Source organism: Sycon ciliatum, chromosome 4 (assembly GCF_964019385.1).
Source record: "Sycon ciliatum chromosome 4, ocSycCili1.1, whole genome shotgun sequence".
Lineage (NCBI taxonomy): Eukaryota > Metazoa > Porifera > Calcarea > Leucosolenida > Sycettidae > Sycon > Sycon ciliatum.
In genome coordinates, this window is record NC_088646.1 from 26,756,416 (window position 1) to 26,771,316 (window position 14,901).

The 14,901-nt window shown below is 47.4% G+C and overlaps 1 protein-coding gene across 1 annotated transcript in view; it reads left to right on the top strand.

Annotated features, from left to right (window-relative positions):
• The window catches only part of LOC135815345 (molybdenum cofactor sulfurase-like), a 24,159-nt gene continuing 9,258 nt past the window's right edge, over nucleotides 1-14,901 (top strand). The window contains exons 1-8 of the mRNA XM_065328627.1: nucleotides 1-274; nucleotides 735-1,821; nucleotides 2,915-3,191; nucleotides 9,429-9,545; nucleotides 9,681-9,956; nucleotides 12,676-12,838; nucleotides 14,119-14,206; nucleotides 14,499-14,623. Coding sequence (XP_065184699.1) covers nucleotides 214-274; nucleotides 735-1,821; nucleotides 2,915-3,191; nucleotides 9,429-9,545; nucleotides 9,681-9,956; nucleotides 12,676-12,838; nucleotides 14,119-14,206; nucleotides 14,499-14,623 — 2,194 coding nt within the window. The 5' untranslated portion in view covers nucleotides 1-213. The remainder of the gene's footprint in view (nucleotides 275-734; nucleotides 1,822-2,914; nucleotides 3,192-9,428; nucleotides 9,546-9,680; nucleotides 9,957-12,675; nucleotides 12,839-14,118; nucleotides 14,207-14,498; nucleotides 14,624-14,901) is intronic.

The following is a 14,901-nucleotide window of genomic DNA, read 5'->3' on the forward strand; positions in this document are numbered from 1 at the left end:
AGCTAGCGCTGCATGCTGTGGATGTGAGCTCTCAACACGACTGTCGACATGTGTTTGAATGAGCACGACTCGCCACGCGGCATGCAGCGCGCAAGAGGAAGAAACCTTAACCTGCGCATGCATTTATTTCAGGGTTGGTCATTTCTCCACTCGTTGTTACTGGCTTACTACCCCGTGTGGGATGGTTAGAGTATTTATCTTACTTTCAGGGACATGGAGACGACTATGTATGATGTCGAGAGAATAAGGAGGCAGGAATTCTCTCGCCTGAAGGGTAAGTATTTCTAATTTTTACCACTCGCTATTTTTTATTCCTTCAAGAAGTTCTGTTTTCCCTTCTACTACTAACTAGCTTTGCATCTTTCAAATCAAATGTATATTTTCTGTAACTCTGGTAAGAGAATGATGCCTATCACTGACTTGGCGGAGGGGAAGCACTTTTCAAAGTTTAGAATGCATATCGTCCCGTTGATAATAACCATGAAAAAGATGTGACTGCTATTTTTAAGTACTTTTACTTTTTTAAATTTTGTTCCTTCTTTTCCATTGGCGAGAGTATTAATTTTATTTATTGCACAGCGAACTTGTTGTGGGCGAAATATAATTGTCCAGTATTTGTTCAGCTGGGCAGAGGGATAGATAGATGTGGTCTTGCTGCATTTATTGGTGTACTAGTAATATTTTTGTTTGCTTTCTGGTTTGCTTTCTGTATGTTTATGTGTCGTGGGATGCAGATACCGTGTACGTGGACCATGCTGGTGCACCGCAGTATGCGGAGAGCTATGTCCGACGCCACTGTGAGCAGCTGTGTACGAACATCCTGGGTAACCCGCACAGCTCCGCGAGCACGTCCAGCGAGCGTAGCGCCGGGCTAGTGGATGGAGCTCGCCATCGCTTGCTGCAGGAACTGGGCACGAGCAGCGATGAATACAGTGTCGTCTTTACGGCAGGCTGCACGGCCTCGCTCAATCTTCTCTCGCAGTGTTTCCCGTGGAGTTTCACCGATGCTCATCAACCCGCATCTAGCACCATGACCAACGAAGACAATTCTAGCGGCGATAGAGGGCAGTGCTCGTGTGATAACCGAAGCGTGCTGGCCTACCTCGCCGACAATCATACGTCGGTAGTAGGAATGCGAGGTGAAGCTTGGAAACAGGGTGCACATGTCACCTGCTTCTCAACCAAGGATATTGAGCAAAGCAGGAGCGTGCACGAACTCTTGAAACGAGGTGAGGTGATCCATCAGCAGTGTGAGATGTCCACACCAGTTGTTACTGGAGCAGAGCAACATCACGCACGCCTATCAGATGAAGGGCGGAGGGTGCATAGTTCTGATCACGGTTCCGAGTCCGGCTGCATCAGTTCTGGCACTGACCTAAGTTCATCGGGCTGCAGCAGCTGCGATACAATACGCCGTCAACGGCACTGTCTAGTTGCTTATCCTCTGCAGAGCAACTTCAATGGTGCCAAGTACCCGCTATCCTGGTGCCGGAGAATCCAATCGCCTCCAGTGTCGGCAACTGACAAGAATTCAAGTCTAGAAAGTGGTATAGGTACTTGTCCTAGTATCCACGGGCATGTTTTGCTGGATATTAGTGGTGCTATTGGCACATCACTTGTTTCCCTGAGCGGTGAAGATCAACCACACTTTGTCGTCCTCTCGCTTTACAAGTGGCTCGGCTACCCATCCGGCCTGGGAGCGCTGCTGGTTCATCGAGATGTGTCGAACTTGCTGAGGCCGTCATTCTTTGGCGGTGGTGCAGTGGGTGCTTACAGTCCACACAGCGCGTTTGCCGAGCCAAGAGCATCGGTCAGCGCGAGGTAGGTCTATTAGATTCATAGATTGCTGGGCTAATCTGTGGGGGGATTCCGATACTTTGCGTTTGCCGAGCCAAGAGCATCGGTCAGCGCCAGGTAGGTCTATTAGATTCATAGATTGCTGGGCTAATCTGTGGGGGATTCTGATACTTTGCGTTTGCCGAGCCAAGAGCATCGGTCAGCGCGAGGTAGGTCTATTAGATTCATAGATTGCTGGGCTAATCTGTGGGGGGTTCTGATACTTTGCGTTTGCCGAGCCAAGAGCATCGGTCAGCGCGAGGTAGGTCTATTAGATTCATAGATTGCTGGGCTAATCTGTGGGGGATTCTGATACTTTGCGTTTGCCGAGCCAAGAGCATCGGTCAGCGCGAGGTAGGTCTATTAGATTCATAGATTGCTGGGCTAATCTGTGGGGGATTCTGATACTTTGCGTTTGCCGAGCCAAGAGCATCGGTCAGCGCGAGGTAGGTCTATTAGATTCATAGATTGCTGGGCTAATCTGTGGGGGATTCTGATACTTTGCGTTTGCCGAGCCAAGAGCATCGGTCAGCGCCAGGTAGGTCTATTAGATTCATGGATTGCTGGGCTAATCTGTGGGGGGATTCTGATACTTTGTGTGTGTGCCTGTACATGGGTGTACGGAAATTATATATTGGATTGTTGCAGATGGTGAGTTCCCTTCTCCTGAGTTTTTCAAGCTGCATTCTCTGTCTGCTTGCATGTCGTTTATGAGCATAGGCAGAGCCTTTCTTTTTCTTGTTAACCGTCTCCTAATGCAATTGGAATCGACTTTGAGCTCTATTGGTAGTCGCGGCATGATGTGTGGTGTGATTTGAGACGTGCTTGTGGACACAGTATCGTGCAATTGTATGCATCCACACCCTACTCTGTCTCATCGATGATATTGCGATGTAGCATTGGGAGATGTAGTCGTATATCTCCCTAGGACATTGATTGATGGTTTCGGAGTGATGTAAAATGGCTGGTCCATGCCCGAAACAGTCCAGCCGTAGACTTTAGTCAGTGATTTTTTATATTAGCTGAAGTTTTTGTACTTGCTTTCTTTGTTTTCTGACTTGCTATTGCACTAAGGCAGATTGGAGCATGGAACAGTATCGTTCCTGAGTCTAGCTGCTTTGCAGCATGGGTTTGACACTCTGTTCTCCTTGGTAGACAACATGGCAGCAGTTGAGAAGCACACACACCAGCTAGCAAGCTTAGCCTACGCACAGCTGACGTCCATGTGCCACTCCAACGGCAAGCCGGTGGTGGAGGTGTATTCGTCAACGGCGTATCAGTCATCGGCCGTTCAGGGACCTGTCGTTGCATTTAACCTGCTGCAGCCTGATGGGACCTATATAGGAAACAATCAGGTACGCTTGTAACGCATCTTTGCGTGTGTATGTACACCTGTACATGCGCATAAAATTAGCTTTTAGGAAACTTCACTTGTCAACTGCAAACTCCGAAAACGGTCTTTTCACTGCGATTAAAATTGAAATTTACGGTACACCAAATTTTCGGGCCTGGTCCATCATCAGGGTAATGAATGACAAAATATCCATTGCATAGGTACTTATTGAACTACATGTATGAAGATGTTCAAGGACACATCACATTTAACAAGTTCCCAGGGCAGAGTACGAGCTGGACCTACAGGACAAACCTTTCTAATTGTCCGCGAACTCCAACGCAGCCACTTACACATTTAGGAATTATTTTTAGGACAATTTAAAAAAAATTGAACTCTCGGAGGAACTCTCCGTTTTGCAAACCACAGCAAGAAATGACTCTCTTGGGTCCCCGGTGCTGAACGGGAAAGGAACTCTCCCTTTTGCAAACCACGGCAAGAAATAACCCTCTTGGGTAATCCACGGCGGTCTTTGCGGACTGTGCCACAGGTTGCTGTGCCAATGGTGCTCTTGTACTGGCTCAGCTCAACACTGGTGTACCAGTTATCCGTGAAGAGATGGTATCCCTTGTTGGCGTACGGCTCGATGAGCTTTGCAACTACAGCACCGGATTTCCCCACCTGCTTGACCATGTTGTCGCTGAACATGGTGTCTTTGCCAGCATAGATTCTAAAGTTGCACAGGTATCCATTACTCTCGCACAACGCAAACACCTTTATGCCAAAGCGAGCATGTTTCGATGTATTGTACTGACGAAAGTGAAGCCGCCCTCGCCATGCTGTGGGAGATAGAGATATAGAAGCCAACCCACTGACTTATCATACTGTAAAGTCTTACGACACGCACAATCAGACGACGAAGTTCGATGTGTCAAGGCTCGAGATTCGGAGAAGAGACAGAGAATGAAATGACCAAACAAGAGCTTATCAAGTGCCTGGGTAGGAGGTACCTAACAGTACAAATCCAATATGACTTATCATGCATATCAAACGGGACACCAGTGTACCTGCCAATCCCAACAGTCTCGAGTCCATTCCGTCGTCAAACGGACGTCTCCTTTCCCCCCAGCGTACCTGCCAATCCTAACAGTCTCGAGTCCATTCCGTCGTCAAATGCATGTCTCCTTTCCCCTGGGCGTTGTACGTCGCTTATGACTGGGCTACTGGTCTGTGGCACAATTTCACTTTGGGAAGGGAGTGGTTCTGCTGGGCTGGGTATTGGAGAGGGAACAACATCATCACTTTGCAGAACAATGTCGTTTGCCGATTGCACTGGTGAGGATGGTGGTAAAGGTCACTACACGTGTTTGAAACTTCATTCTCAACAATAGCGATGCTGCTGGCCGTCTGCCTGTGGCGCACGGTGTACCGCAGAAACTGCATCCAGGACCAAAGCGGCCATGAGGGATCTGGCATACATACAGCACCGGAACCACTGCGGGATTGTTTTGCTGCATGCTCCTTTTTGTGGCGCATGTATGTGTCCCTGATATTTTTGAACTTTGTTTTGCATGCCTTTGCATCCATCAGCTTAAGCGCTTTCGCAGCTTCTGACAGGGTTACAATTGACCATGCGCGCTCTTTCATCAGCCTGCACCAGATCACAAGCAAATCGACATAAATGTAATTGTTAAAAGATCCCATGATGGACTCACCTATCTCTGTATTCAACAGCAGAGGTGTCCCACGAACAACAGTATCGCTTCACCTCTTCTACAAAGGCTTCTTCCCAATGTCTACCGGTATCAGCCGGTGAGGGGGACACATTTGATGCAAGGGACACAGCTGATCGTGGTGGCACCTTCGATGCAGGGGTTGTACCGATTCCTGCAATTCCCAGGTCCGGCACTGCTAGCGACATGTCACCATGGGAAGGGAGTGGTTCTGCTGGGCTGGGTATTGGAGAGGGAACAACATCATTACTTAGCAGGACGATGTCGTTTGTTGATTGCACTGATGATGATGGTGGTAAAGGTCAATGTAAAGATCACAGGATCACACGATTCAGTCGGACAGAGGACGAAGGTCAAGAGGTTTAGTCTCAAGGTTCGACGGAAAGAGAGAGTGCCAGAGTCCAGTTGCTCTTTTGCCTTGGGATAGTGATTTAGATGGCTACACAGTTGCGTTGCTCCCTACTACCTCTCTCGGCGTTTCTGCAGTTCCTTCTGTCCTTTACATTGGCGGGTCACTACACGTGCTTGAAACTTCACTCTCAATATTCTCAACAATCGCGATGTTGTTGACCGTCTGTCTGTGGCGCACGGTGTACCGCAGAAACTGCATCCAGGACCAAAGCGGCCGTGAGGGATCTGGCATACATACAGCACCGGAACCGCTGCGGGATTGTTTTGCTGCATGCTCCTTTTTGTGGCGCATGTATGTATCCCTGATATTTTTAAACTTTGTTTTGCATGCCTTTGCATCCATCAGCTTAAGCGCTTTCGCAGCTTCTGACAGGGTTATGATTGTCCATGCGTGCTCTTTCATCAGCCTGCACAAGATCACAAGCAAATCGACAAAAAATAAATGTAATTGTTAAAAGATCCCATGATGGACTCGCCTATCTCTGTATTCGACAGCAGAGGTGTCCCACGAACAACAGTATCGCTTCACCTCTTCCACGAAGGCTTCTTCCCAATGTCTACCGGTATCAGCCGGTGAGGGGGGCGCATTTGACGCAAGGGACACGGCTGATCGTGGTGGCACCTTCGATGCAGGGGTTGTACCGATTCCTGCAATTCCCAGGTCCAGCACTGCTAGCGACATGTCACCAGTCTCGAATCAGTCTCCTGATTCGGCATTTCGAAGGTAAACGACTTTCCACTCTTTTCCATATTTTGGACACAGTGAAAGAAGAAGAGGAAATCAGTGTGACAAGAAAGTTAGGAAATACGGCCAGGGCAGAAGAACCACGCTCCCTAGTCACGAAAACTCGATCATTCGATGTACGCTACACATGGACTGGTACGTGGTGTATCAAGGGGGAACGTATTTTGGAGGGAATCCCTGTACTCCCGCATCCTCAAGTTGCACCCAGACATTTCAACTCCCATGGCAATTCCTCATTTTAGAGCTCGGAGAAGAAATCCTCATGGAAACCGGCTGGAACATCGCGGATTGCATCGCAAAAGTTGACCCAAGCTCAATTTCTGCGTCGGGTAGAAACTATTTTCGGTAGGTGCGTTCCTTTTTTCTACTCAAAAGAGTAGATTCTACCTTTCTCTACCGGCTCTACTCGGTAAAAGCTGGTAGAGGTCGGTAGAAGTTGGTAGAGGTACGAGATTTCCAGCAAGATCAAGGAGTTGTACACAACTTCATAGAGAAGTAAACGTGTCACATTCATATCGTGAAAAACTACTAAATCCGGTAGGACAGAGTTAGTACACTTACCTCTACCTTCTACCTCTATCGGTAGAATGACTCTACTCTATTGGACCAGGTAGCTACAGCCGAACGCAGCCTTAGATGGACTTTTTTCTCTCCACTTCAAAAGAAAATTTGGCAGAAATAAGACAAATCAGAAGAAGCCAGATTCAAACCTGCAACTGCATGTATCGTATGTCAAGCAACTTCATCTACCACCCAGCCACTGTGCTGCTGAACCTCGTTGTTGCCACAGCCTTGTACCTAAAATACACACAATACCGTGTACACTATTGTTACATACGCTATCAAGAGTAAACAAGAGTGTGCAACTCCGCATCTCTTCCGCACAATCTGCAGATACCCCAGCCCACGGCGGATCAGGATCAGATTTTGGGGTTATAGGAAAGAAGTCGTGATACTGTACAGGCAGAAAATTTCGTCGGTCAATAATTCCGTCCAACTCCAAAGAAAAGAAGTTCGTTCGGTTGAAAATTTCGTCCATGGATCATAAGAGTGTATAGAAAAGCTGGGCAAATCGACATTAGTCCTACATGTAATTTAGTCCAAAAGCTCCTTGGACGAAAAAGACGAAATTAAATTCCAGACAAATATTTCTGCTTATACAGTAAGTCTATTATTGACTTTGAAATCGGTCAATGTGGGGATATATAGGCCTCGTAAAAGATCTCGGCGGACCTCGGTCTTTCACTCGGTCTACATTTCCCCATATTGACCTCTTTGTCAATAGTGAGGTTTTGCATTCCGAAATTCGGCAAAAAGATTCGGCACGCGGGAGCGAGGTCGAAAATGCACACGAAGATTCGGCATGTTTGTTCGGAAAAAGCTCACTTTGCCGAAAATATTTTTCGGATGAATTTTCTTGTAGAAGAGCGCTAGCGCGTGATTTATTCAAAGAGGTTTCTTATCTCGGCATCGCTTCGCCTCCGTTTTTGGCGACATCAGCATCGTCAGCTACCTCTGATTGCTCCTCTCCACTGCCTGTCTACTCTCTTTCGCCTGGAGTATCCTCACCGTCATCTGTGTGGCTGAAAAGACTATGGCGATACGCATAAAATTTGACTTGGCCATGGAGTTGGTTTTTCTGAGGCGACTGGGGAGGCAGGTTTGGCCCTCGACTCTTTGGGCGATCAAAGTTCGTTGGAATCAGCAAGAAAAGGAGCACGGGACAGGACATTGCTGATGCTGGGGCTCACGAAATGAAAGCACATCATTTTCGACTTGCAAAACAAACGTTGGTGCGAAAATTTGGCATTTTGATGTTCGACAAATGACCGAAGAACGCCGAACCGAAATTCGGAATGCAAAACCTCACTAATAGTAGATACAGTCGGCTCCTGATAACAACCACCATTGTGCAGGAGAATTAGTTCTTTATAGCCGAAGTTCGTTATAGCAGAAATGCACTTACACTATACAAGCAGCAAGTCATGGCTGACATGTGACCAATGACAGTATGACTGCACTTGGTTTACATGTAGCCCTACAAGGTTTGGTTCGCTATAAACGAATATTACGAAGTAGAGGTTGCGTCTTCGACTGATGAGGGGTGAATTCCCCGAAACACTGTGTATTGAGCAGGGAGCGGTGCTTTCTTGCAGGTTTGCCGAGTCGAAGGTTCGATGGACTTCTCGTGTTCTCTGGATGGCAGTCGTGAGTCAGTCAAGTGTCAAGTCGTCGGCGGAATAGCGCGAGCTCCAGTGCGAGAGCAAACCCATTCCTAAATAAACGAATATTGTTCACTATAAAGGGTCAATTTTGTATAGGTTCAAACAGGGACATGGACAATGCAGGGTTCTAGCCAGGTCAATATAGTAGGGGGGCGGGCATGGGAAAAAGTTACCCCATGACCCATTTTTTCCATTGTCCAAAATTGTCTTGCCATGCAAAATGCAACATCAGGGTTAACCCCGACTTCACTCCTCTCAAATGTGCCTTTATGAACCCTCTAGTAGTGACTATCGACTGTATTTTCGTTGAATGGCGTGAAAAAACACAAAAATCGGAAAATGAGTAGGGGGGCGGCACTTTTTCACAGGGGGGCACGCAAACGGAGTAGGGGGGCGCTGCACCCCCCTACCCCCCTTTGGCTAGAACCCTGCAATGGTTCGCTTTATCATAGGGGTGAAACGAAGGTGTCAAAGGTTCGAAGAACCTTCGTTTTCATTTGAAACAAACCTTCGTTTTCAATTCAAAAGAAGGTTAACCCACGATTTCTGCACACACATGCACTGATCTTCCTTGTATACAGGAGGTACTGTACTGTAGTTTGTACAGTCGACTAGTTTTGTGTCCACTTGGCTCCCGGTAGGTGCCACTGCAAGTTCATAGCAAGCCACGGACTGCGCTTGAGCGTAGCCATTCACGGCCAAGGTGTGCAGAAGTAGTCTTGGGCAGTTTGGGGCGCAAACTGCGCAGTGCAAAAGCTATAGGCGTGCCAATTGTGGTGACTGCACAGCAAATATGTGCACAGTCATGTATTTTGTAGGGCACATGCACAGAGTGTGCTTCAAGAGGAACTGTGAACTGGTAAAAGAATCCTTCGACACCTTCGTTCGTTTTCATGAAGAAGGTTCATTTGGTAAATTGAGACCTTCGTTTCACCCCTACAGTTTATCACGAAATTTGTTATATGCGAGTTCGCTATACCAGTAAGTGGAGTCGACAGTACATCATCCGCGGTGAAAGAGTTTAAAATAAGGACAAATTTAGCTGCACCGTAAAAGTTTCGTATGTTGAGCAATCATCGAGCAGTGGATTACAATATTTTTTTGCCTTCTGGTGCGCTGTTATATCTTCTTTTTTTCCTATCGAGGTTGGGAAGCTGGCAGCTGCTCATGACATTCAACTACGCACCGGCTGTTTCTGTAACATGGGTGCATGTCAACGCTGGCTGGGATTGTCGGACGAGCGCATACGTCATCACTGGGCGGTAAGAGGCAGTGCAGCTAGATGCTATTCTTTGTTATTATTTACAATCATGTATAAACGTACATGTATTTTGTAATGTACATGTATGCATGTACTGATGCAGGCTCTTATGTGTGTCGACTGATGTGCCTTATAGTCTGGACACCAGTGCGGTGATGAAATGGATATGATTGACGGACGCCCAACTGGTGCTGTACGCATCTCATTCGGCTATATGTCCAATGTTGCTGACGTGATGGCCGTCGTCAACTTCATCAGATCTTGCTTCCTTGTCACGGAACCATCATCGACTCGAGCCTTGGCTGAAGCAAGCGGCGGTGAAGGGACAGCAGCAGTGGAGTCCGAATCTGGTAAAGAACTTTGCCTAGTTTCCCTCGCCCTTTATCCAATCAAGTCCTGTGCTGCGTTTGAGGTGAGCAAGCTAGTTTGATTGTGCCAATGATTGCCTGTTCTTGTGGGTATTGTATGGGCGGCCCTTCTGTCTTGATCAGATACAGTCAAACCTGCATTTAGGCAAGACACTAGGCAACAAAGGGAAGCTATAAAATTAAAATTAAAATAGAAGAAATCACGTGGAAACGAGTTATGAAGCAACTAGTGTTGAAACGATCTCACCGGATACTCGTTAGCTCGCTCGCCAGAAACTCTGCTCGTTTGTGCGGCCAACTCGTTTGCACTAACGAACACCGTACACCGTACTCCGTACACATGGCAGTACATGTCGACCGGAGAGTCGTAAAATATTTTACGACTCCCTGGTCGATCGAGAGTCCAGTCCCGCGCAAAGTGAAAATCACTCGCAGTTGCAGTGACTGTATGCCTGCATGACACTTGAGTTGTTTCAGTTGTCGTTGCAGCTTTGGTGGACTCTAGTGATGTCTTGTTCCGCATCTGCTGACCTGTCGCAGGATATGCTTTGGTCACCTCTCCATTCAAGTGAAAGTTACGCTCAGTCGTTTAGAAGTTATCTCCCGCGATGCAGCGAAGACCAGGGCTACTTGCAATCTTTGCAAAAACGGTCTATTCTTACAAAGGCTACTCGACGACGGCGCTGAAAAGACATCTCGACAGCAAACAGCAGTCCGAAGTGAAGCAGCAGCAACCCCAAATGCCGGCGGTGATTATTTGAACCAGCTGAAAAAATCGAACTTTAATAGAAAAAAATTATTCAAAAAATCATATTTGCCACATCAATGAAACTCGTTAGCTCGCTCGATTGCTCGCTCGTTAGTGGAACTGATCGCTCGTTTGTTATAGATACGCTCGTTTCAACACTAGAAGCAACTATCCACGACTATAACAAGGTACTTCCTCCGCTAAGCAATACTTCGTTGCGTTTTTAGTGTTCTTGTCATGATATTTCTGTCGGCATTAGACATACCTGTCAGTGATCTATCCCCTACATAGGGTAGCTGAGTTGTCGTCCATTGTTCTGACAGGCTTTTGAACCTCCGAAAAGCGTGGAGTCCTTTGAAAAAATCGGCGAAGCAGAACCGTTTCTCGACAGGATGTCACCAGAACACAACCCCAGGCGCGCGCGCATGACACCAAAGTGCGAAAATGAGAAACAGTTTGAAAGACCGTGTGGCTCGAAGAAGTATCCAGGAGCCGGCCAGCGCTCAGGCACTGCTGTACTAGCACGAGTCGATGGTGCGCATCCACACAGAGCCAAAATCAATGCACTTGTGTTTGCGGTGCAGGGGAAATCAAAAGCGTTCGACATTCAGGTTGTCGCTCAGTCGGCGCAAAATCCTGATCTCAACATCGACGACTTGGCGTTCTTCCACAGCATGTAGACAGATGTGTCACTCGTGGCGAAGGAAACCAAAAAGGAGCTTCTGCAGGGTGTGGAAACGTGCTGGCACAACTACACCGCTGCGAAGATGGGGAGCGTTTGTTTGGGTCTGTATGCCTCCTTCCATGGCGTTTTGGAGAGTGGCCACAACTACCAGCGCCACCGTGGAGGTCGTCAAGCTCACAGTTCGAGCGCAGAATTTGGCGATCTCCACGATCAAAATAATTGTGTCTTGGAAACTTGTAGAGGCTGCGGAACAAAAGCTGGCAGCGCTGGCGGCGACTGTCAGCGAGGATGCAGACTCGATGTCATCAGGGAGTGAGTCGTCATCAGATTCAGACGAAGAGTGAAGCTGGACTGCTTTGAAACGAGCTGTGTGACATCTGTAAATAAATATCTTTCATATGCTGCCTTGTTTTCCACTTTGCGAAGCGTGTTCGTAGCCATAGAATGATTTGGACTGAACTGTAAAAACGCAACGAAGTTTTGCTTAACGGAGGAAGTAACAAATAGTCAGAAAGTGCGATAAAAGGACATGAAACTGACAGGCTACTGAGACATTCAACGACCCGAGATCTAGCTCTAACACATCTCTATAAAATTATAGTCTGTATGAACTGGTCATACTGTGTATGTTGAGATCATGGTATGGGACTGAGGTGACCGCTCTCTCTCTCCATACAATGTAAAGGTAGCCTCTTACTGCAGTGGTCATCGAAATGATTGAATGGATTGCAGGTTTCATTTCATCGTAAAGTGTAGACTGTAGATTATATGGCGCCAAGAGTACGTACCGTGTTATCCCCTATAAGCCACCATATGTGTCACACAACACGTACTGACAGTGCTGTAAGACAGCGAAGGTCTGTAATACAGAAGCACTGCAACACAGCTGTAGGGTATCAAATTGTGTAGAAAACAGGAAAAGTGAAGATGATGAACGGGCAAGAAAGGAGAAGAGTAGACTCGGGTGCCTGTACACCAGTAATGCCCATCACGTTTTCTGGCATGCTCTACGATTAGAGACGTGGCCTTTTACATTTTTTGATCAAAACCAAGCATGCAGAGATGGAGATGTGGAGATAATGCGGCCACTCACCTGAGCATGGGAGCCAGTGGGGAGTTGTCACAAGTCACTTTCAGAATCGTATCTTTTCCACAATATACTAATTTGCTCTATGCATGAACGTCTATCTTGTTTTGCTCTTGTCGTGGAGCTCTTTTCTGTTCTTGTCAGTCAAGACAGTGGCCAGTACATTCATTACCCTGCCCTTTCCCCGGAGCTTCCCCTTCCTATCTGCGTCAATGGAAGCTCATTTTGATTGTCTCTGGCTAGGTATCTGAATGGACGGTCGGTGAGAGTGGATTTCTCTACGACCGTTCCTGGGCGGTAGTGAAACCTGGCAATGTCGTGCTCACTCAGAAGCAGTGTCCAGCGCTGGGCAAAGTGCGGCCCGTAGTCGATCTGGCACGGTCTCTTCTCCTTGTTCACTGCGATGGTGAGTTTCTCAGCTGCCGCATGTTGCCTTTACTAGATGTATGTGTGCTAGACACCGTAGAGCGGGTAACAAGTTTTAGCCGTGGGACTCATAGCCCTGTGTGCACCGTTCAGCCGTATGGCTGTGAGAAAGTGAATGCCTCCCCTAGTTTTAGTGTCCGTACAGGACAGGCCTATTGGGTTTATTATTGTGCTTACAAGGCCATGTGGGATTACATCTCAGCACTGTACAATTATTTGGCATTTTCCAGAGAATCAGTCGACACACTCCGTATGTGCACTTGTATGCTCGCATGCATGTGTGCAGGGCTTGCGTTCACAAGCTCACGCATAATATGTGTGTAAGACTCAGTGCAATACTAGAGTTTGTGTAATAGTTCACTCTCTGCTAATCATCATGTTGACTTTGATAGACCTCGTAATGTGTGAATGTAAAGTCCTGGCCGGAGAAATTGTACCTCGCGAATGAAATAGCGCCGAGGGTTATGCGGCGCTACCACACACACACACACACACACACACACACACACACACACACACACACACACACACACACACACACACACACACACACACACACACACACACATACTATCCATTACACTCAAACTTGGCGCTACTTTATTCATGAGGTCAAATTTCTCTGGCGAGAACTGTGTAGTGTAGTTGCCTTGTGATGCTCTCGCCTTTGCCTTTGTTAGACAGTTCATCACCATGGTCTTAGTACAGCACCCAATCCCTTTCATAGCACTTATTCGTCCTTGGTCACGTGAGAAACTACTGCTGTACATGTACATGTATGCACTAAGCTCATGTGAGTGTACCACCCTGGTTCTGCGATGTTCTCTGGTCACTGCTGTGTCAAATTCCACGGGCAATACTTGATCCCACCACGTTCAACTGTGTTCATAAGTCACATATTATTGCTCTGCCATCCTTTTAGTCTCGGGCAGCAAGTGATTTTTTTGAGGTTATGCTTGTTTGAAGCAAGGGCTAATTTCTCCTGTCTTTCTTTGCTTTTTGTGTGTGGCGATATCTGTGTTTGTGGTATGCACGTTGGTTGCAGTGTAAACATCAGCTGCAGCACACATGCTTGTGTCCATCTGTCTGTGCCCACCAGGGGTTGCAATTGCGTGGAAAGAGCATCACCTATCAGCCTGCATTATTTTCGATAGACCAGGCCCTCCTGAAGTCTGCATTGTTGTGCTTGTGTTCGGATTGTACAGGTGTAGTGAGTGAGTGTGAATGTTGCCTTGTGCTATGCATTCATTCTGTACTCAGGCCAGACCACTCTAGAGGTTCCCCTGCATCAGGCAGTGTTGGATGATGCAACAACCAAGTCTATCAGAACCCGTGTATGCGGTAACAGGTAAGCCATCGTCTCATTCAGTGGCATTATTGCTAACGACCAGTTTGCAAAGTCTCATGCCATGCAAAATGTACCTATTGGTTTACTACTACTGTGATCGGTGCTGCTGCTGCTGGTTGCTGTTGTTGGTTGTGGTTGTAGTGGTTGGTGGTTGGTGCTGCTGCTGCTGCCGATGCCGTCGTTGTTGTTGTCCTTGCCCTTGTCGCCATCGCCGTTGTTGTTGTTGTTGGCGTCGTTAGTGTCGGTGTCATGTTGTAACGTGTTGATTGTGTGCCGTCATCATTGTTTACAGTGTTTGTGGCTGGCACTGCGGTGAAGAGGCAGCTGCATGGTTCAGCCATGTCCTGGGGCAAGGCTGCTTTCTACTTCAGCAGGACATGCCCAACAACAGAGTGTTAGTCGGCGCATCGCTGAAAAGTACGCAGTGCTAACGACTGTGCTATATTCCTTCGCCCCATAGTTAGTGAGAGCGTTGCGCTCTACTAATATGTCTCCTGGCATTAGAAATCCTCAACTTCTTTGTTGCCTTCTGTTACTGCACATGCATGTCAACCCTACCAAGATGTGTTGCCTTGCTGAACGAAGGGGTACCCGACATTTCTTCCTCATGCGTCTGGACGGGCAATCTGTTGATGGTTGCAGGACTAGACTCCATGTAGTATGCTGTGTGTGCGTGTGTGTTTGTGTGTGCTTTG